This window comes from Opisthorchis viverrini (assembly GCF_000715545.1).
Source record: "Opisthorchis viverrini unplaced genomic scaffold opera_v5_29, whole genome shotgun sequence".
In the NCBI taxonomy this organism is placed as follows: domain Eukaryota; kingdom Metazoa; phylum Platyhelminthes; class Trematoda; order Opisthorchiida; family Opisthorchiidae; genus Opisthorchis; species Opisthorchis viverrini.
In genome coordinates, this window is record NW_008751685.1 from 285058 (window position 1) to 309148 (window position 24091).

Consider the following 24091-nt stretch of genomic DNA (forward strand, 5'->3'; position numbering starts at 1 on the left):
GAACCCTTCGGGTCAACCAGGCTGGCCCAAGGACTTATTTGTAAGTATTTAATGGTTACTTTATATTTAGTTAATTGAACAAGTGTCTGGATGAAATTTTATACCTATCTTTTTCATTACACACGGGACAACTGAGAAATTTCCGAACACAAATCTACGGCAAATAAAGAAAATCGTTCATCGCTGGCTGGAAAACGAACGGCGGAAAGTTCGGGAACGCCTGCAGAGATCCACCAAGAGTGACAAATGATTCTCCCCTGGTATTTTTTTGAAACTCATTCATAAAGATATTTGTACTTGAAAGCGCTTATTTATGTTCTGGAAGGCAATACGCTGAGGAATTGTGTGGGGGTAGATGGGTTATCACGGCACGGGAGCGTGGTGTTTAGGAAGTTAGCGAATCGTACTAGAGAAAGAAATAAATGCATATGATGGGCTATATTCGCGCATCGGACGACTTTAGCTAGGTGCGGACTGGATGCAGCAACTCCGGTCCTGAGTACGGATTTTCCGCACTTGGGTACGGAAACGTCTGCACTATTTTCCCCATCCATTGTGGACTGGGTCCGGAAACTTGTTTCATTTCCGCACAGGATCTGTACCCGGATGCAGCAGTGTGCAGATATTGTGTATCCGCGGAGTCCTGAGTACGGATTTTCCGCACTTGGGTACGGAAACGTCTGCACTATTTTCGCACCCCATTGTGGACTGGGTCCGGAAACTTGTTTCATTTCCGCACAGGATCTGTACCCGGATGCAGCAGTGTGCAGATATTGTGGAGTTATCCGCGGACGCCGCGGAAATGTCCTCAGCCGGGCGCAGATATGCTGCAGACATTTCTGCGCAGATGGTAACTGGGTTACGTACAAAGCAGAACGTTGCCTGCTTGACAGAGCGCGGCAGCCGCATTGTTTGATGCTCCTGGCAATGTGTTCTGTGTTGAGATCACGCTGCCGAGCTGATTCGGTGGGCTTTGAGTGCTCCGACTCACCTTAGGCTTTGCCTTTTCTAGATCTTTATCTTCCATGTTGTTCATACTAATCAACTCGTCACCACATAGCCCTCGACTTACATTCCATATGAATGTTTTCAAATGCACAGAGTTTCACTCTGTCGATTCGTCCAAATTCCATTAATGGGTGAAGTTAACCGCGCAGTAGAACCCATCGGTGTAATCGCACTTTGGGGAAGCGTGCGCTACATGTACATGTCACTTTGTGGAATGATACACACTACTCATGAACTACTGACGGTGCACGCCAAAGAGCTGGAGTAGAAATATCCAAACACTTGTTTCTGTGTTACTATAGTTTCCCAGATTGAATATAGCGACTTTAACCACATAAAGTAACTTACTTTGTGTGAATTTTGAAAAAAACGAGTTCCGTAAAACCTGGTGGATAGTTTTCACTCCGTGTTCACGTATGCTCCTCTCTTTTGTTATCTTATCTGCCCTTTCATGTGTGCTAGCGACTTCAAATCAAGACACCTTCCAATGGTGGTAACCCGTCAGTCGATCTGGGGCTCAAGTCCACTCGTGTCACACCAGAATTCGTGGAGGATTTGAGATTCGAAGTGGACCGCTATAGGACTGCATTTGAACAAGCCAAGAAGGTGAGGTTCTGTGGACATGATTGTGCTCTGCCAGAACACTATACTTTTTCCACAGCTGCAAGCATCTGTGCTAAATATCCCAAGAGAGACCCTGTGTGAATAGAAGCCACTCCCCCGAGGATTGTACTGCACCGTCAGCGATCAACCATAATGGATGGTAAATACCTCTTGGAAACAGCACACCTTTGAAGAGACCAATACCGTCTTTCCTCCCAGTGGCGGACTATCTTGTAGGATTACTCTTTGGAAGATTCACAACACTTTGCATGGATCTCTTGATTTTAGTAACATTTGAAACCAAACGACCCATGGCTGTTCTTTCACCCGTTCCTCCAATCAACCCGAACCATGGTCACCCCATTTGTCCTCTCCAGGAAGCAAGGTTAAAGGTTATGCAAAACTCAGCGCGATCATTATTCCTTCTCTGGGGTGGTCGCTGTATGGGGGTGTGCTGGAAAATTTATGGGCGAACATGCTTAACTGTCTGCTATAATTATACTATAGTTAATGTTTTCGGAGTTCAAGACACTTTCAATTCAAAGCGAAATCGTATTGGATCCGTATCCCGTCGGTACTTGAGTTGTCTATCATTGTAATCGGCAATAATCCAGCCGTGACAACACTGACTAAAGCGCTTCATGTGTAAGCTTTCATAATTTACGAAAGGTCTATTTTTATTCAGCTTTTAGGGGGTCAATTGAGATATGCCTTTCCTGGAAATGTCACATCTCACCTCATGATCTCTACGCTGCAACATCCCTTTGTTTGTGTTTTAGCTTCTCGAGGCTGAAACACACCGGGCCGAAGGGCTTGCAGCGCGACAGAAGATGGAGAAACGACAGTTTGAGGAGCAACTGGCCCGTGAGGAGGCTACAGTTGCCGGATTGAAAGCAACCTTATCCAGTCGCAAATCTGAGATAAACCAGCTGAAGGAGTACATTAGCAAAGTATGTTGACACTTGTCGAAATCAGTACACCGTTGTGCGATCTGTCAGCATCCCTCGTCTTGCGTTTGTTCGCTTTAAACCAGCTGAAGGAGTACATTAGCAAAGTATGTTGACACTTGTCGAAATCAGTACACCGTTGTGCGATCTGTCAGCATCCCTCGTCTTGCGTTCCTCTGTTCGCTTTCTTTCGCAGAAATTCGCGCTATGTGTTCCTATATTTTCACTTGCGTTTGGATTTGTTCTCTTCACTCACTTCTCCAGTCCAATGATTCGTATTGTGGGAGGGCATTACTGGGTTTCATGACACCTTTTTGTCCAGCTCATTTGGGTTGTTTCCTCAACGGCTACAACAGGGTTTATCTAGTTAGACCCACTAGTTTTTTTAATCTCTCCCTCAATTTTAACCAACTGTTTCTCATTTTGATTGCCTTCGTACTTATACATTCATTTGGGCGGATTCATAGAGAAACTTCAGACAGAACTTTAGTCCATGTTTTGGTAGTATTAACTTATGGGGTATGCTGTCTCCCTAAGTGCTATAGTCCCTGCTGTCACAGTCCTAAACATGAAGCAGAATGACGGCTGAATATCATACGTGGAGAAGAGTAAAAACCAGAACGAGAGTGTCAAAAACTTGTGAAAAACGCATTGGATTGTACAAAGCCAAGTGGACAAGGCAGTCTTATTCATGTCCTGCATCAGAAACCCTGCCGACATCTCCTGGTGCTGGCAACGCCTTCTGAATAGTCATTTGATGCTCATTTAAACGGCTTGTCAGGTAGGCGTAGTCCCCGAGTTCCCATCAACTTTATGTTCTACTCGAACCCAAATGGGACTGTTTTCGAGAAATACACTCATTTGCAAATCAATTTGGTTTCCACGAGAGACTCAACTGAATCTCTCGTTTATGATATTCTTCAACTGAATGTGCTGCACATAGGCCGCCTCATGTTTCAGTTGGCACGATATTCGAAATATCGCAGTATATTTTCATGAAGGAAACTACTCACAAGTCTGCTGAAAACTTCGACAATCCACGACCGGTTTCGCCATTCTTGAGGCTCATCAGGTAGGCGCACGAGTTACAAATAACGTTAGCTTGCATTGTTTCGGAATTCAGTTGGGAATGACGCTGGGAAGGGCAAACCTTAGAGATCCGGCAACCGTGATCGCAGTCTTTCCCCCGAAATCAGTTGCCAGAGTAGAATACCGACCAAAGTGTGCTGGCTTTGAAGGGTCTTGTAGAGTTCTACAACTTTTGCGTTCATTTGAGGAAAGCCCCGATTCTTATGATCAGAATATCACGGTGGAATTGCTGTAAATTATCATTTAACCAATGTGTCAACATCTGTCATAGTGAAGCTGACTGCGATTCACCTGCGGTTCCTCAATCTTAAACCCGTCCCAACAGAAAAGAGCGACTGAGTCTGATTCGCCCAAAGGAGCTCGGTGTTCAAGCAGCAGTTCTGAAGAAACCTGGCGAACCACAACTTTGCATCGATCCTAAGCCGTTTGCTTCATGAACACTTCCTATTCAGCAAATCACATCTGTCGTCTGCTTTCTGGCAGCTGTGGTTCGACGACCATCACTCAAGTTATCTCACTACATGTAGCACACCGTTCTGGTCGGTTCTGATGGACCGCCTTCCATTATATTTGACGGTGTCCAGTGAATTATTCCAGGAACTGTTATTTGGCACGGTAGAGAATTTCCAGACGCGATCTGCATTGTTGATCAGGTAATAATATGACGGATTATTGGGATACAAATTAAGTCGCTCTCCAAATCGTTGCGTTGAACAAGGTGTTCGTCTGACATTCATAGGAAAAAGTTGTGCAATCCGCAAACGCCCATCTGAAAGTATACCGGGCTAACTTTCGGATTTAGCGGGATGGTCAAGTATCCCAACCGATTTCCATCAAAACTAGCGGATATCTTTCGTCAGACTCGTTCCCTAACGCACAAGAGTATGTGTTGGGATGGTGACTTTTTGTAAGGTTTCTGAACACTCTGCGACAATCTTATGAGTAGTTAGTTTCATGTATGAGCTCCGATATCTCGCGTGTCACAGCAAGCGGACTTTATGGAGCACACTGAATTGAAGAATATCTTAAATGAGAGATTCAGTTGGGTCTCTCGTGATGATCAACTTGATGTGCAAATTAGTGCATTTCGAGAATCAACAAAACGTATTTAAGCAGATAAGGCATCCCGTCACAGAAACTCTTGTTTCGGTTAACTATCACCCGACGTAAAAGTTCGGGTTCGTAAACAGTATTAATTCAATAAGACAGACGAGTAGGCCATAGGAGTCGCAGAGAACGAAATACTGAGTGTAACCCCAGAACGCTTCAACGTGGTAGAAAAACAGTGATCCTTGCGGGTCGTAAACCGCCCATTTCCATCGCGTGAAAACTCTCAAGAACCAAAGCGTTCTCGGAGTACGATAATACGAATGTGAAAGTACGGTTTCGAACAGCCGTATCGACCAGAAAGTCATGTGCCTGTTGATCATACACTTCCTAGATATGGGTCAGGCTGGCATTATTGCAGATCGAAAGGAGATCACAGCAACCACCGCACGGTACTAATCACAGAAAGACTGTATGGAAAGTCACTTTTCTTCGAGCACGGGCGTTTTTTAGCGGTCTAAAGTGAGCTGATATCCAAGGATAATCGACCATGTGGCCCGAATAGTCTGAAAATAGAGATGATGCCACGTGTCGGAGTCAACAGTGGCATACACTTTTGGCTGGAAATGGCCAGTTATGTCATGGTAGTTTGTCGACCTATGAACACAAAACTAGTGAAATAACCCATGTGGCTAAAAGTATCCCCAGTCATCCACGACGATTACCAACAGTGGAGCTGTTGATTACTACAACGAACAGCCCAGTGAACAACGTCACGGCTGTCTTTGCATGATGCAGCTTTCTTGATATGTTGTTCACGAAAAATGGTCTCTAATTCATGAGTTTAACTATTTTAAAGTGGTGCTCTTGGTTATCAAACGAGTAATCCTTCTCACAACCAGTTCAACGGATCGAGCAACCAGCTTTTAACTACCATTATCAGGAAGTGGGGTAACGAAAGGACGATCCTCCCTTGCGTCCTGCTCCACGGGAGCCTCTGCGAAAGTAGGTGTTGCCGTTGAGAAGGTCTGTTTCCCAGGACACGTGGCGTGGCATTATCACTGTTCGACTTACTCTTCCAACGTGTAATTCTAGTTTTTGCGCACTCAACTACGTCACACAAAATGCCACATGAGTGACGCTAGTTACTGACCGAGAGAGATCCTAACCTATCAGTCGCTTCTAGGTTTGAGGTAACTCAGCCCATCATTAGCTGTCTTCAGGCGGCATGGTATCCATGCGCCGAGTAACGTGAACATATATCACACGAAATTACCGTATTAACTGTCTGATAGACAACTTTCCCCAACCGCACCCACTTGTTTTCCATCTGGTCCGGCAAGGATCTATTCAAGCGGTATACCTGAATGTGACCATCGTCGCACGTAAACCACTATTTAGAGCCACAGTAAGGGCTGGCGCAGAGGGCCGAGCCATTCGTCAGGCGTGCAACCTCTCATAATGAGTCACTTGTTTTTGTTTCTCATGAATTTTCCGGATGGATTTCGTAATCACAAAGTTGAAGTAACATCGATGGGCCAACACTCAACGTGTCTGATTTTCGTTTGGTTAACTGCATTTCGAACGACAGGAAACGAGACCGCCCTTCATAAAAGTCTGGGGTGTTCAGTCCCCAAACGAGTGCTGCTTGCAAACAAGAATAAAACGTGGTTTCATTGAAACTGTCTCTTACTTCTTTGGTTTGTGTTTTTCTTAATCTGTGGACGGATACTACATTTCCCGACTACCCTTCCTCCTCCTAGCTGAACGCAGAAAAGCAAGATCTCCTCGATCGTTTGCTTTGCACGCACTCCAGCCTCTCCAAGGCGGTCGAAGCATGGCGCTCCACCGGTGGACGCAGGCGCATACGCTTTCTGCATGACCTCAAGGCGAGTGTCCGTGAAGCGGTCTGTCTGTCGGACCACCTGTGTCGACTGGCTTCCGGTGAGAAATTGGATTTGTCCTCATTGCTTTTTCAACCGCAAACACCAGCCGACTGTTATCCTTCACTACGCGAAAACGAGGAGACAAAGTTATCTCCCACGGATCGCAAACCCTCAGAGTGCAACAAGGGTAAGTTGAGTTAATTTGTCCCGTTGATTCTGGTAAACTTTTCGAAATTTCGCACGGGTGTGTAAGTCAGTCGGGAATTTGTGAAGTGTACCTTCGGAGATGGTTTGATCACAAAGGAAGGGTTTGAGCATTTCTACCCATGATGTATTTTTAAAGCTAGCTTAGTGGAAGAAGCTGCGTACGCCGTAGTGTTTTTCCAACAGCACTATTGGAGTGCGACATCAATTCAGTCGTTCAGTTATAAAAGCAGTAGAAATGAGGCAGAACCGGTTCAAGATGCCTGAGTGGAGTGGAGTCCGGACAGAAATAGGGTGTTGGAGAAAAGTTTGTAGCAAGCCTGCCGGTCCTTAGCACAAGTTCAAAGTATTAAGACAGCCTACAGCAGCGGTCCTCACCTGGGAAATTCCCAACTAGCGGGTGAGGGAATGGAAGTTCCGGACTTTAAACACGAACTAATGAAATACTCATTGCCCGATTCGTCAGCTGTCAAATCGTTTGACATTCGCTCTCACTACTTTCATTGTTGTTGTTGTCCAATAATCACCTGGTCTCATGTGTTCTCGACAGTCGATTTGTGGTCAGGACCTGTGTCTTGCAAAACAAGGTGCGTTCAAGCATGTTTGGGGCTCCCCAGCGAAACTATGGAAGGGTCCAAAAGCAATGTTTTGCAAAAATAACGGACCGCGATTTGTGTGCTTGTAGAGATCCCATTTTTGCGTATGTTGGATGAGTGAGGTCCAAACACGCCTACTGACGAATCGAAACTTGGAAAAGTTGCAGCAATCCTGTGCTCATTGTGGTTTGACCTTGAATGAACCCTGACGAACAACTTCCAGGCTTGGAGTGAAATTACGTGTCGTTTGTTGGGCTTGCATTTTGATAACCATTGTACTCTCTCGAGCCCGTGTTACCCGGACGACCAAACTGACTGAACTGTGTGGTTTCAAACATCTCATTGCCTTCCTCGATAGCCCTAGGCGGTGTATATCTAAAAACGCATCAACTAATAAGTGTTTTGCCTGCCTGAGCTTACCACTTCTCGGTGTCTTGTGTTTTCTGTTACTTGTAGCACGATACCACTTTCCACCTCCATGGTTAGAATGAAAAATACGGAAGTGGGATATGATAAACTTCAAAGTCAAGCTAGTTACCTAATCTGCTTCGTATGTATCGTGTTCTATGTGAACGTTCGCGCATCTGGCATTGATAAGCGATTCCTGTCCGATGAGCAGTCATTGTATTCTAGGACGTGCATTTTTCGAAGCAAATTGAGCAAGGAAACCTTGACTTCTAGAAAAAAAGTGGTGCAAGTCCTCGGTTAACTGCAAGTCACGATTACGTGTCCGACTCTTGATGTCCTCGAGTAAATATCCCACTGCCCGGACTTTTGAGTCCCTGACTCCAGGGAAGGTCTGTCTAACATCCTCCCTTGCGGATTGGTTCTTGGTTCGGCCTCGTTCTTCGTATGCCAGGTCATATTCCGCCTTGTCGTGTCCTGTTTATCGAAGTCTGCTTTGGATTAGGAAATGCATGGAGTTCCAACAACCGGCCTCAGCCATGCTGCTTCATGAGATCTGCGAATTTTAGTGCTAAAGATCCATCCATAAACCGCCTCGTCTGTCCAATATTTTCTTCTTTATAAACCTGATTTTTTATCCTATATTTTTGATGTCTAGAGCCTGTGACAATCCGGATCAGTTCTCATTTGTACACCGTCGAAGCGTCGAACTGTAAGTTGGTTCGAGCTGTACCGCGGGACTTGAAGTCACTTGTTCGACTCAGATTTTATGGGATTCACTACAATGACTCTCACAACTATTGTAGCTATGAAGCGTATCTCTAGTGCGCCTTACTCGGAAACTCGCGAACGGACGGTACCAAGTTACTGCAGCGCTTGTTTCTCATGTGATTTCTCTGTAGAATTAAGCACGAACGCTAGGCAATGCTGTATTGTCCCAACCCGAGAAATTAATGTTACGAGTATGGGCTCGGAATGATGGCAACAAAACAGCAACACTATTTTAAAGGTCCCAAGCTTTGCATGAGACGACCCTTAATCTGAGAGTATCGCCTCCATAGAAATAAGTTTATTGCCTATCTGAATTACCTAAACCCATTTCGCTTTTTTATCAGACCTACCTACCAATCCATGTTTGTTGCCGACTATTGATATCGACTTTGACGATAGTCTGGCAGATGAGGACATCCACTGTGTACAGGACGCCAAGCAGACGCTAATTGGATTGCGACAAAAATTGGCCGATCGGTATGCAGACCATCTAGGCGGAAAAATAGACTGTTCAGTACAGTGACCCACCATTCTCCTACCCCCCCCCCCTCACGATGATCTGTACATAAAACACTCCTTCATTGTATTTTGTTCATTGTCTTCTTTGAATACTTCAAAACAAAGTCCGTGAAGCTGTTTTTTTTTGCTTTCAACTGTATCCTGTTTCCGCATTCGGCGACTGGTACAGGTTTGACTGAATACGTTAGGGCTTCGGGGGAATAAACTACAGAGCGGTCTTCCTGTGGTCAAAGTCGCGTTTCAATAGTGCGGCTTTTCCTATCCGACACCAATAAGACTACATAAATCGTGCGAAGGTCGTAGAGATAAAAGTACCCGGTTGGCCTCCACTAACAATAGTGGGCGTGGCGTGTGATATGAATTCAAACACATTCGAAACGTTGGGGTTGAGCATAGGTCTGACACTGAAAGGCCATGGATTGACTGGCTGTTTCCAGGCCTAGACGTGTTCCGTACGGGAATCGCCATTCGAAAAGCCGACAGGTCCCATCCTATCAAAATCCACTGTCCAACTTAAAGTTCACACGTTCATCCCCAAACGCATACTTTGATCGAACCTTTTCTCTCCAGCGTAGGTCGTACCAGCATGATCCAAAACATGCGTATGATACCGAAGCGAGCAAGAAATATGCACCAGAGAGTCAATAAACTGATCGGTTAGGCGTTCTGTAATCAGAAGCCTCCACACATAACTTGAAAACAACATAAGCATACACATGCACGACAGACTCGGTATTGATTCTCCAAGGTCTCCAACAATGCTGAGTACTGGCGACTGTATCCTACCGTACAGACAACACGCCTACAAACGTGCCACGCCAGTCACTTTCGAAGGCTCAATAGGAATGTCGTAAACCGCAGTGCACATCGACATACCGAACATGGCCACTGGGAACTACGAACAACTCAAAGACCCAGAGAATAAGGTGGCCCATCAGTGCACTGCTCCTAGGGCTTGCGAGATTCCATGACAACTCTATTCGTTCATGCTGTGGCTCCCGCGTCTGGTGTGCGCGTGCCAATCTGACTCGAAATTTTGAACTCTCTATGCGAGCTTGAGTGCTCGCTCCGTTGGGCTCTCCTTTACCACAAATAAAACCAGCCCCATCGCTTCGTGCACTGAAACCACAAAAATATTCGTTGGCTGCCAGCATTAGCCCCCGATAATCAGTGGAAATTTGGTTCAATATACCAGCCCAGATAGACAGAGCAGGGGTACAAATATATCAGATGAAACATGAGATGTGTAATTCACAGAAAGCCGATAACCGGAAATTAGTCGGCGATGAGGTTATGCCAAAATGGCCTTTGCGTTCACTTCCACAAGGTTCTTGGTGTCGGACACGGAATTGCACCACTCGTTCAACCGAGCACGCATGCTTCCAATCTGAAGAAAGAAGTCATCGATTAGATCATCAGAATGCGAACCGGAAACACTACGGATCGCAGTCAGAAGTGCTCTTAAAGATGGCGGAAACTAGGATTTCATCTGCAGTCGAGTTAATAAATCTGGGCGTCCAGCAACGGCTAATGGACGAAGCCATCGGTAACGTATAAGGGGAAGCCGGAAATCGACCGGTCTATGTATATCCTGAATGTCAGGCTACAACCAACAAGCATGCTTAATCCTCTAAAAAAAACGAGCATGTTAGTCGCGTTTCTGAAGCGGCTAAAAGTGACCGGTTGCTTATTTCCGAGTGAAACGGTTCTCCACTAATCATTGCTCCGCCACGAACATCAGTATCTGGGAGCCAGTCACCTAAAAGGAGTTTTATTTCACTTGTCGACAGACGCTTATAGGAAAAATGAATTCGACACCGAAAAACAAGAATGGATGCACTAGTTGAATCACTCTACGAACTTACCTGCTCCCGATCAAGGACTCGTGGCTTCAGCCAGCTTATTGATACTGAGTGATTCACCTCGTCGATCCGTCCTTTGATCAAACCCAGTGACATAGCACGCATTACGAACAATTCAACCTAAAAGGATGTGGAATAACGAAGCGTTAGCAAGTACCGGTCCACGTCGACGCATTCAGATTTCTTACTGTGAATTGTGTTTGCATGCCACACACAACTTGTGGCACAACTACACCATCCATGGAATCCGGCCAAAAAAAATTTCCCACCCGAATGACGGAACATGTTATCTATCAGATGTTTTAACTGCACTGCGATGCACGCACCATTTTTGTAGCTTGTTTGCCTTGGTATCTGTCCAATAAGATCAAACAGATTACGTGACTCTAGCTCAGATTATCGAACAGCGAATCGAAATCATCACAAACAGTGGTACAATGTAATTGGTGTGAGCGGTTCTATCGCCAAAGCTGGTTCCGGCGTACTCATATTCTTCAGCTGTAGCACCATTTCGGTGCCTAGCTGCGATGCCACTTGAAGGAGGAATGAGGATCGACAGGGTGCCCAAGACCCGTAGAGATGCAGAGTTCGAGTTCAAACCACGGTCAGTAAGTTCGCATCTTAACCAATGAGCCATAGCGAGCTGGGCATACGTGTACGGACCAAGGCTAATGCATTTCGACGATTGAAAATCAGAATATGGATCAACAAAACCTGAGAAGTGGGTAAGCGAGCAAAGAGCAGCTGCACCCCGAGAATGCTAGCAGCAACATCCAGACCGAGGTGGTCTTCTGACGATTCTCAACCCGTTACCCCGAGAATGCTAGCAGCAACATCCAGACTGACGATTCTCAACCCGTTGTTCTGTCACAACCATCCTAAAATATTCCCATCTATTTCCTAATAAAGTGCATACCGGCAATCCGTTTCTGACTTCCGATACCGTCTTGAATTCGTCTACCTTAAATGCCACCGCAAACCTGATCGAGATGATAAAACAGCCACTTTTCATCGCCGTGTTCAAGATGACGCTGTTGCATAGGGGAGGCAGCCGGGGACCTGGACATCAACTGTGAAGGCCGAGGTCGATGCATGGGATTGCACACCATCCACAGGAATCAAAGCTGGTAAAAAAGTAACTTTCGCAGGACAGGAACATATGATATAAAGGAAACGTCGAGTTAGTACTTTGGGAATGTTCAACTTGTCTTCGGGTGAGTTAACGATCTATCGTTATGCATTTCTAATTTGGAATATGTACGGCTTCACAACAATTACCATAACCGATTCAACACCGACGCCTCGCTGTCATACATAAGAGGATTAATCGCGGTGATGTAAAAACCCTTACCTGGTCTTCTGGCACCCTGGTGGCCGCCGTGATCTCAGCAAAAGTCAAAGTTCGCTTGTTCGGCGGTCGCCGGAAAATCATCTCAGCCAAGCAGAGCAGAGTAACTTTATCCTTTAGACGAGATTCGGCAGCAACCAGATCAGCCTGGGTGCTCCACTGGCTACGAAGTGCCTCCAGTTGACTGATGTCACCACGGTTGAAGGCGTTCAGGAGATCGATAAGCCAAGCATCCGGTGTGTCCAGAAGGCTGTTTAGTACGTCGTGCGTGAGCTTTCGGTTAAAAAACATAAGAAAATGATGTGGCATGAGAGTATTGTTAGTTGCCAGGGCGCTCACACCTGGACAGAAGGACAATTAGGGTCCTCAACCAAAGCCTTTGGCCCAAAAGCCTAACCGCAAGGCAGCTGGTTGGGCTGGAAATGCAAGTACATTAACATTTTTACGGAACACGTCGCCATACATGTTTCAACCCGCAACCTGGAGGGCCAGGTGTGTGTGTTCATCAGACCTCTACCCATGGACCAATCTGGTATGAGTGTCGAGCGGACAACCCCCAGTATAGCTCAATGGGTCGCCGAGGTACACAAACTGCCACACCACAGTAAGGTCCAGTCTCTTCGCGACAGGGTAGTTAGATAAAGCTCGCGAAAAAGCATGAGTCTCGGAGTTCTGTGCCGAGTAGGCTAAACGTGGGCTTACACCGAGCGATGTCAGAACATAAGGACGTAAGGACTGGTACGTAACGATCTGTGTATGGAATGATAGCTCTTGATAACTGGTACATCTCGTCCGATTTCTACGGGATGTGACGAAAATCGTCCATCAAAATGATGAGTGCGCCAACTGAGTTTTAACATGCTAGTCAAAAAGTTAGAATGAAAAGGACCTTTTTCACAGCAATTTGCGATTCAATAGATTTATCGGCTATTCTCGTTTGATCTTCCCAGACTAGCGATATCGACAGAAAACTAATCCAATTTCACTGAACTTACCAACTCCCCAAAATTATAGACGCCTTCTCCCAAGATGGCTGCCAACCCGACCGAAAAAGCCCAGGCGTGTTGTTCCTCGCGGCTCAAATCTGACAAGTTGACACAACCAAGGAATCGGAGAGCTTCGCGATGATAGTCCGCGTGCTGTGCCGTTACCTGTAGACAAGAAATGGGCACAAACAGGCATAGGAGATTTGTTTTTTTTCGATCAGGATCACCACGAATAGTTCCCAAATAAGTCAGTTTTTGGCAGCTTCTGAACAGTGAACAAAAACTGGACGTATAGTGATTAAACCTCGGGGAATCTGGGCAGTAAGTCAAATGCCAGTCGATGCATGCAGGAGCGTAACCTTGGTATAAGTTAGCTGATATCTTGGGAGAAGCACAAGTCTAGATGATTCATGGACAATCCCAGAAAGTGTGACAACGTAAAATTAAAAGTTAAAAGGGCATATCACAATGCCGAAATAAGGGTGCCAGCTCTCATTAACAGGTCTGTTCTCCAATTTGACACGAACTCTTGTAACTAGTTGAAGGTCAGCAACGCAATCCAAGAGCTTAGAGTAAGAACCACGTTGGACTTATGGAGATTTGGCGGTGACACACCTCTGGACGACAGTGTGAGCTGTCACGTGGTCATAACGTCCATTCAAATAAACATGTTTCATCAAGGTCTAAAACGGAATGATTATGGCATTCCCCTAACGCGCACCATCTTCTCATTGTGCCTGATGTTGTCGTGCCGTTTACGATCGAAGTTCAAATTAAAAAGGAAGACTAGCGAATATGCACTTTTTTTGCAAACTAATTTGGTTTTTCGAGAGACTCACCTGGAACCCAGCTGAATCTCTCGGTTTTGATGTTTCCAGGCAACTGAATGTGCTGCACCAGACCGCCTCATGTTTCAGTCGCTACGGTATTCGAGATCTCGCGATACGTATATTTTTGTAATGCACTACTGCTCATAAGGTCGAGGAGTTTTCAGCAACCTTATGAGTAGTGCATTACAAAAAGGAAGACGTTCTGACAAGCTAAGCAGATAAATACAACAAAGATGGATAAGGACAAACCATTGGGGGATGCGAGCCGACCGAAACCACACCACCGTAACTGCAATCCACTTCACTCGACTTGTGTGCAAATGATCGCTCCCAGCTGGTTTTGGCGAACTAACTCCGAGGGGAACGACCAGCAAGAACGATGGAATTCAACAGCGACGAAATAATGGAGCGAACAATCTTGGACATACTGCCTGGCGTTATGGGTTTATCCACGATAAAAACAACTCACCCGACTTCACACGGATCCACGAAAATCTCGAACCGATTAGAACATTCGTGTACCACGGGACACTTTTTACCTCGTGGACAGTTTTCAGTCCTCAAGCACTAACGGCAACTTGACATGCTTGCTGGGCAAGCTCTTTGTTAATGAAAATACCGCTACTGGAAACAATTTCCAGCGCCTGTGAGCTGATCAGACTCTTGACTATGCGGACCAGGTCGTCAATTTAGAGCCCGGAAAAATTCCTACCTACGCGCCAACTAGGCTTGACAGTGGTGATATCCATGGATAACCTGGCAGGATAGTCGTGGCCTAATCTTTCGGGTCATTGCTGGCTGGAACGCCCCACAACTGAGCCCACGATAGAGAGCTTTTTACTGTAAAGCCGAGAAGGAGATAACCTATTGAGATCTCTCAAGATTTATTTAATTGCGCCTACACAGTTACCATTTCACATCAGAGCGTAAAACCGAGAAGACCTTTCACTTGATTGGCGTGAAAGTCGCGAGGCGGGGTGATGGTATGACGCAGTCAGCGCTCTGTCAAAGTCTCATGGGGTGGACCCTACACAACTGTTCCAATTTTTGTATTATTTGTGCAGTATAGCACGACACAATCCCTGGTTCTTCCAGCTCGGAGAATATATAGCGTAAGCACGTTGGAAAAGCAATGTATCCGTTTATGAGAACCGAATGAAATCCGTCGAAACACGTTATGCCGGGGGGTGGCCCAACCAAGTCCTATCGTTAACAACTTGCTAGAAACTGAGGATATGATAAAAAAAACATTGAACTGTGCCAAACTGATTGGAAAAAATAACCGTTCAGCAGTGACATCCTTTCGGTGCCGAGCCGCAATGCCACCCGAAGGTAGCAAGAAAGGTGAGATACTTACAGGCTAGCCAAGCCTACACGGCAGCGCCCATGACCTTCCGATCAATACGTTTGCACCTTAACCATTGAGCTACATCGAGCTCAAACAGACCAAAGACACTAAGACAGCGTACGCTCTTCAATCCAGACAGTATAGACATAGTCGTTAGCTACTGGTCCAAGCATCCAGAGTAATTGACCAACAACTAGGTTGACGCGGGCTACCGACCCATCGCTACGCTCCCTAGCAACGCACTGATGATGACGTGGATTACATAAGTACTCAGGTTTTGGTTCACTAGACGCTGATAGATCCTAGACCATCTGTTGGTTTTTGAACCAATCTCCACCTTGCGCTTGAACTCGTATACAAGTATGCAATATAGGTTTATGTACGCGACTACTGCCTCATCGAGACGCTACCTCTTTGATCTACTGTATGGTTGGAACAGTTGAGGTATTTGAAAACATTCCACCTTCCCGATTCCAAACATCTGGGGTTTCCGACGCAGACCAGTGACGATGGTCACATCGTTAGGATAGCTGACTTAACCATCAGAGATCCATCCGTGGATGTGTGGATGAAGGATTCTGGATGGATGGTCTCTTTTCGGAGAGCGAACAATCCCAGCTGGCTCCTTGTTCCATTCCACCGACTTACGGGTTACATTTTTCAATCAGGGGCTAAAAATGTCAGGAGAAATCTGAGTAGTGTTGGGCGATCTAACGGAGTGTGCAGTTTTCATGGAAATTCAAAACATGTCTCACCCTAATATCACCAAATTACCCGCGAATAACTGTGGTAGCCGTAGCTGTTCCCACATCACCCGGGTCTGAACGGTCATCCCTCCTGCTCTGGAATGACTATTCCGATTAGCTCGTGTCTTACTGAGAACACTGGACTTTCGTTTCGCTCTTACTAGAGTTCATAAGTCAGAGTAGTTCAGCTGTAGCACCCAGCTGCCATGCTACCCGATGGATGCACGAGGGCTCGGGTACTGACAGGTTGCCCAATCCTAGACAGGGGAAGTCGAGAGGCAGAGGCCGGGTTCGAACCACAGACCTTCCGGTCAGTAAATTCGCGCTCTAACCACTTGGACCATCTCGCCCCAGTGTTTATAAGTAGTGTATATACTTGGCCATGCTGGGATTGAAACTAGCGTCACCTGATCAGGAAATTCTGACAGGCCAATCAACCGTTCAATACAGCTATGACCTTTGTTGGAGACCCATCGGCTCCCTGCATACATCGCTTAAGCATGAACCTGTCCTTCTGTTTAGTTGAGTCCATCATGTGCTTGTGGAATAATACGAATACGTTCGGTTTGCGTGCCTAATTTAAACTCCTGACACTGCTGATGAGCACAAAGGTTAGAATTATAGTGCTTCACCCTTTGGTGCCAACTAACCAGAACAATCGCCTTGAAACGAGAGACTAGAATAGAAGAATGTTTGAAGAAAAAATACCCGGAATCGTAGATCCAGATACTCATGGTTTTGGTGTCATATCTCGAAATAGGAAAACAACATGCACACCATGAAGAAACTCGTGAAGTATCACGTGCTCACAGCGAGTGTTCACAAAGAACAAACGTCGTTTTTTACCTGGTAGTAACGGGAACTAAGCTGATAGAACCGTGAGTGCACACAGGTTACGCCCCCGAGTTGTTCCAACTGGGCCCCGGTTGTTTCGATCACTTGTCGTGCGTTAGCCAAGTCATTCAGTGTGGTCAAATAGATCATTCCGATTGTGGTGTTGCACAAGATGACAGCCTCCTTCGACTTCTGTGTATGCTGCAAAGAGAGCAGAAAGCGAAAACTGATTAGCAGATGAGCAAACTGGAGCTCAGCAAACAGATTGCTAACAGGATCAACTCGAGCTCCTGCATCAAATTCACTCGACAAGCGAACAATTACTCCTGCATCAAATTCACTCGACAAGCGAATTAAAAAAGGCGTTCAGCTGTGGCACCCTTCCGCTGTCTGGCCTCCATGCCACCCGAAGGAAGCACGAGGGATGAAATGTCATCAGGTTGCCTAAGCCTAAACAGAGGAAGTCGAGATGCAGAGGTGGGGTTCGAACCACGGACCTTCAGGTCATTAAATTCGCACTCTAACCACTCGGGCCATCTCGCCCCCTAGAGAAATACTTTCGGACAACGTGCGCGATGCAGTTTGTCTCAGCAAATTAGACGACCCGAGACCGTACTGGTTGCCTAAAATGGTAAAGCCTGCTTTCCGGAAAAAAGTGAAATCCAACTCAATTTGCTAGTAGCACATACCTTGTCACGGATTTCTTCCATGAACTGGATACCCTTTTGGGGGTCTGCAAAATATAGAGAACTGGAAAGAAAACTGAATCTTACCATTCGCGACAAGCTGCTCACTGATTGGGACGCACAATTCTGCCAGTGCAAGAGGATTGATTCTGGAAGCAACAAGATTATAGTCTGTTCCGCTCAAAATAAGAAAAACGTACTTGTTCTTGAAATCATTCAGAAATACTTCGTTGAGCTACAAAACGAACAGCAAGGTCGCCTATGAGGACATTGGTAATGAATACTAACCTCGATCAAATTCGTCTGCGCTTTGAAGTTGGGAAGGCTGAGACAAGCTTGAAGTTTCGTTGTAAGTTGATGCCAAAGTCTGGAACGTGTTGGAAAGTGCAATGAAACAATTTCCAATCATTAGTATACCAAGTGCATAAATACATGTGGCTAGGGACATTAGGATTCGAGATAGATTCTGCCTGGAGAACACATGCCTGACTAACGGAAGAGACCACCCAGGATTCCAAACCAATCGGGGTAACAATAGATCTCAGATCAGTCTGATGCAGACTGGTCTAAGTAGTGTTAGACTGGGGCCTAAATACCATATCGTGACAAAGCGATTACCCCAATAAATAGTGAGATAATGACAAGGTGGAGGCTTCATGCGAGTGTGATCAGAGAAAGGATGAATAACAAGATGTATACAAGCACAAAATACCCCAATCGATCAACCAATTTATCAGCTATAAACCGTGTGCCATGGGCACATTGGTCCTAGCCGCTACAGTTTCGATCACCGGAAAACGGGGAAGTGGAACATACAACCAAGCCTTGGAGGCGAAGGTCAAAATAACGAATGAGCACCGTTTGGAACGAAAAGAATTACATCAACAGGCGTTGGTCAAGTGTGCGTAGCACATCTCTCAAACACACTGACTATTCGAAGGAAATTCGACACTCAATGTACACTAAAACTTCACGTAGTGAGTCTAATGTCGGACCATTGCTGAAATATTCTAAAATTGGTAACTGAAAATTCAAGGTTCTCGAATCAGGACAGCTGTCTCAAATAATAGATCTGAGCCATTTTTACTGCCCCATTAGCCTGAACGAAATTCCTTTTAGGCAATGTGTGCATCGACCTTGTATTCCACAGCACAGTCACCACTCATGCAACTAGCACATGAGTAAACCAAATCAAGAATTCAAGTTCCTTGCCTTAATGCAAAACCCTACGGCAGGATGTGGTCGGATCTCGAAAACGTGGCTGCATGAAACCCTCAATTCTTATTTGGATTTGCCGAGTAAATGTGAAGAAAGCGGTCGCGCAAACCCTCGATAATTAGTTCTGTGGTCAAGTGAGCAAGTGCCTGTTGACCGGTTTACGGAGGTGAACTTGATTTGTACATTTGGTTCACATGCTAGCCAGCTGTTGAAGTACTTAATCAACCCAAACACTCAGGCGTATTCAGATTGTCTTTTTTGAGGAGCCATCGACCCTCATGAAGGACCTGATAATTATCCATGTCTTGTTCGAGGAGCCATCGACCTTCGTGGAGAATCTGATAATTGCCCCGCCAGCTGCAGTAAAGGCGGTCGGGTGCCCATGATGGGTTTGGTCTTACGGTCCATAGCACTAGAACGCCAACTTAGTGATTTTCATTCGGTGAAGAACCACTCCACTAGGGGGATTTTGGGATTGTGAGAGAGTAAGGGATGTTTGGATTCCTGCAATAGTAGTTGTAAATTCGTTTTACCTGGTGTTCACAGCACGCGGATCATCCGGTCCCCAAGTTGTGGTAATTATTACCGATCATCTTTGTATCACCGCTACAACTTTGCCTCACTAGAGCAGGTATGCCGGTCAATAGAATCCCTCGAGTAAAACTGATGTTTGATTTCAGACTTCAAACGCTGATGTGCTCCAAATTGGTAGATCTGCCATGCCACCCGAAGGTTGCATGAGGGCTGGGATACTGCCAGGTTGCCCGAGCCTAGACAGGAGAAGTCGAGAGGCACAGATTGGATTCGAACNATATTCAGATTGCCTTGTTCGAGGAGCCATCGACCTTCGTGGAGAATCTGATAATTGCCCAGCCAGCTGCAGTAAAGGCGGTCGGGTGCCCATGATGGGTTTGGTCTTACGGTCCATAGCACTAGAACGCCAACTTAGTGATTTTCATTCGGTGAAGAACCACTCCACTAGGGGGATTTTGGGATTGTGAGAGAGTAAGGGATGTTTGGATCCCTGCAATATTAGTTGTAAATTCGTTTTACCTGGTGTTCACAGCACGCGGCTCACACGGTCAGCAAGTTATGGTAATTATTACCGATCATCTTTGTATCACCGCTACAACTTTGTCTCACTAGAGCAGGTATGCCGGTCAATAGAATCCCTCGAGTAAAACTGATGTTTGATTTCAGACTTCAAACGCTGATGTGCTCCAAATTGGGAATCCCTCGAGTAAAACTGATGTTTGATTCAAACGCTGATGTGCTCCACATAGGTAAATCTGCCATGCAACTCGAAGGTTGCACGAGGGCTGGGATACTGCCAGGTTGCCCAAGCCCTAGACAGAAGTCGAGAGGCACAGATGGATTCGAACNCGGACTTCCGGTCAGTAAATTCGCGCTCTCACCACTTGGGACATTTCGCCCCCCACATTTGTTAATTACATGAAAACGGAAAATAGTATCTACACCTAATTGGGACGAGTGAGTGAGTGTGGTTAAATTTCTAGGAATCCGATCACACTACACACGTCTTGCAGTAGAAAGTCGAGTTGTGAAGGCACGAACCACATGCTAAAAAGGACAGATCGAGAAAACCCATCTAGCCGACTGGACTGTAAAATGTCAAGTTCAATCCCATAATCCAACCGGTTAATTCCTCTTTACATGATATCCCAAACTTCAGATCAAATTTCTTTGGAACATGCATTTGATGATGGCATTAACAACAAACTGGAAAGAGAAAGCAGACGAATGGACAGACAAGCGAAATCAACGCACAGATCTGAGTTCGGAATAGCTTTCCATTTAACGCTACTTGTTGAATCAAAAAAGAATATCATTAGGTTTCAAAGGACGCATGTACCAGAGAATAGTACGGTCTGTATCGTTGTATGCATACGAGACTTGACCACCTCGGATGGAAGATAATGAGACCTCTTCAGGTCGTTGATCACTGACGCCCAGAACTATAGCTGGAACCAGCTGAAACCAGCAAACTCGGCGTTAGATTATCAGGAAACAGGTGCTTCGGTTGTACGGCAGTGAAGCATCGGTGTTGAACACTAAAGTCATGCTGTCGATGATGATGATGCTTCGCGAAACAGAAGGTAATTCACCCGAGAAATGCATCCAGCATACTAAACTAAGGTGACTTGGTTGTGTGCGACTCATGCTGAGTTTCCGTCTGCCTATGTTCCCCATACATAATTCGAAGCAGTGGAAACTTAGAGGTGCACAAAATATGACACTGCAGGAGGTAATGAGGGATGTTACGAAGAGTTTAGGTACAGTTGTTCGCCTTCTTGGTTGGAACCCATGTGACCCTTCCTGTGATTGGCTGCAGAAAAGCGATATACCGGCCAACCGATACAGGTGGCGTCCATGCTAACAGTTTCTATCCAAGTTGTCTGATTAAGTGTTGGAGTTTTGGGTGACTAGGATGTTTGTGGTAGGTTAGTCCTGGGATCCACTTCTTTCCCCGTTTTTCCTTCTTTCTATTAGAAACCTTTATTCGAACAATTTTTTCGTTCAGCTGTAACACCCTTCCGATGCCTAGCTGCCACGCCACCCGAAAGAAGCACGAGGGCTGTGATACTGCCAGGTTTCCCAAACTTGGTCGAGAGGCAGAGGTCCGGTTCGAACCACGGAGCTTCTGGCCAGTAAATTTAGGCTCTAATCACTTGAGCCATCTCTAATCGTTTTTTTCCAGGATTTTTTTACCCACTCAAATTGATGAGTTGTACAACAGTGAAGCACGAGTGCTCTCTTCTGGTAATGTTACCAGTGCTGATGATGGTGATGCACTACATGTGTGGTGCTTTGGAGAGATGAACCTCCCTACGCACTATCTGGGATGAATTCTGCAATGATAACTTTGACAAAAGCAGATGTCAACTGCGGCCTAGGTCTACTGCATTCATTGGCCGCGCGAGTCGCCGATTGTTGAATTCGGTCATTTATCTCAAGGGTGGATATCAAAGAAGTATCACGAGGAGATAGTATTTCGGCATGAATCCTATACGAGGCCAGTTCAAGTTCCAGGGGAAGGACTGTAGTTTTCCTTCGTTTATTTTTCTCCAAACAGTTACCGCTTTTGATTGGGTTCTTGTGGTTAGGAGTTAAGGTTAATACGGAGCACCGCTATGCACACGATCAGCAGAAACTGACTGGACGCGAAGTGACGTCACGTACAGATACGTGTGTTGCCGATGAACCGAAATTTATCCAGCTGTCCAAGTGGATCTAAGTCTCTGAGTGAGCAAAAAAGGCCTTGATACCGATTACATCTTCCAGTTTTATCATTCCCACCTCTTAAACCAGGCTTTAAGTAGTAAATTAGAGGACTCCTTTCAAAACGTTCACCAAATTTTCCTTGGTGCGGTACTAGCTATGCAGTTGGTGAAAAACGTTCGACAGCCCAATAGCGGTTTCGCTCTGTTGTGGGCTCCTCCGGACGATCTTCAATGACTATGCCTTGAGGGACCCAACTTTTATCAACCGAAGCCACTTCCTACAACTTGTCCAATACCATTTAGTTCGGGATAGCTCACTGGTTAAGGCGCCAGCTGCGCACGGAATGGGTGCCAGAGCTGAATGATATACTATCATTTTCATTTTTCATCTGTTTGATCCTGTTTTGAACAAAAAGATTCACGCACAAAGGTAGACCACCGCAAATGCCACATACCTCTAGTTTATGTAACACGAGACCCTAACGACTCCATCACCTATGTATTCAGATACAGTGGCCGACGATGGCCGTCATAAAGGCTGGTTAAACCATTACTTGGGAGCGTAGTTAGACAGCAAGTACGTGGCGAACGCTGACAGTGGAAACAATCCAAGCAATCAGACAATCGGAAAATAAACTCACTTTCTAGCGTAAAAATCCTTGATTTCCGTCCATTCGGCTTGGAATTCTGGAGTTCCATTGATCTTACCATCAAGATATGCACTTATTGCTGGTGGAATATCCATTGCAGAATACTAAATAAGTGGGAAAACAATAACACGGAAATATTACTCAGGGTTATTAGGTGACCAGAACAAAATATGGAGATTCCCGACTACCGAGTAAATATTAAGCTGAGTATAATACAGAAGTACTGTTTACTCAGTCTTTCGCGACAGCCGTGATTGACCTGATATCAACTGACTGAATATACGTAACACAAACTAACAACCAGACTCAGCTTTCGACGCGATTGTACAGATGAAGGTGCCGTAAATACTGAACCAGCAGTGTTGAGGACGAAGGTACAAGGGCCTCCGAGAATTTCTCTCGCTAAAATCGGTTTCCACAGAGACGACTGTAATTCGGACAGACCTGCTAAAATTGCATTTCGAAAGGGGAGACCCTTAGGTTCCAAGACAGTCTCCGAAGCGACACATCACAATCATACCTTGTCAGAAGGCAGATTTATCAGTTACTCACGCTCGAGAATTCGATGAACGTGGAAAAGTAACAGTTGTCCGAGTGGAGGATGTTCTCTTAAAAGAACATTATGGTGACGACCGTCTCAAAGCCCACTCCCTCATCGTAGCTCGACAACGTTAATTATGTACTGGCACTTGTTGCACATGGACTAAACTGGCAACGGCGGCGAAATCGACGGAAGGTGGGGCTGGCAACCAGGTCTACCATAAAATGTTAGATAAACTCAATAACTTCATTGCGATGCAGCAAGCGTCGCTTCGTCATACGTGGGTTTCCCAAACCACTATAACCTGAAACCTCAACCGGTAATTAGTACAGTCGATAGACAGGAACATGGCGTTCACCGACAACGATGGAACCCAGGTGAATTGTGGTTGCGCTTCGACTTGCTACGGCTAGAGAAGTGAGCTTGGACGAACACAAGATCCGATAGAGACGACAAGTGAGATCAAACCAAAGTCCAGTGGGCTCTTTTGATGGTTACGTTTAGGAAACTCTTGCTGCTTTCAGTTGGCACAGGGCTGTGCAAAAGCTTAAAGCGCATGCTCGAATAGAAACCTTGAGACATTGGAGGTGCCACTCGTACACAAATCTCAACATTAAGCTATGATTGTCCCATTTATGTTGCTGATCGTGATTTAGAAACATCAGCGATTAGGTTCCCAGTCACCAGGCCACCTGAGGGAAGTACGAGGACTGGGAGAGTGCTAA

At 45.7% G+C, this 24091-nt stretch overlaps 2 protein-coding genes across 2 annotated transcripts in view; one reads left to right on the forward strand and one right to left on the reverse strand.

Annotated features, from left to right (window-relative positions):
* Positions 1-9187, forward strand: part of T265_02377 (hypothetical protein) — a gene marked incomplete at both ends in the record, with an annotated part of 30919 nt that extends 21732 nt beyond the window's left edge. Inside the window, 4 exons of the mRNA XM_009166610.1 lie at positions 1471-1614; positions 2391-2561; positions 6458-6767; positions 8901-9187. Coding sequence (XP_009164874.1) covers positions 1471-1614; positions 2391-2561; positions 6458-6767; positions 8901-9079 — 804 coding nt within the window. The remainder of the gene's footprint in view (positions 1-1470; positions 1615-2390; positions 2562-6457; positions 6768-8900) is intronic.
* Positions 9188-10366: 1179 nt separating this feature from the next.
* Positions 10367-23295, reverse strand: T265_02379 (hypothetical protein; the record flags this gene model as incomplete). The annotated part of the gene is made up of 9 exons (XM_009166612.1): positions 10367-10552; positions 10941-11057; positions 12289-12558; positions 13281-13436; positions 17042-17230; positions 17719-17762; positions 17803-17950; positions 18004-18082; positions 22817-23295. The coding sequence occupies 9 exons, from the start codon at positions 22918-22920 to the stop codon at positions 10367-10369; spliced, it is 1293 nt and encodes a 430-aa protein (XP_009164876.1).
* Positions 23296-24091: the final 796 nt, after the last annotated feature.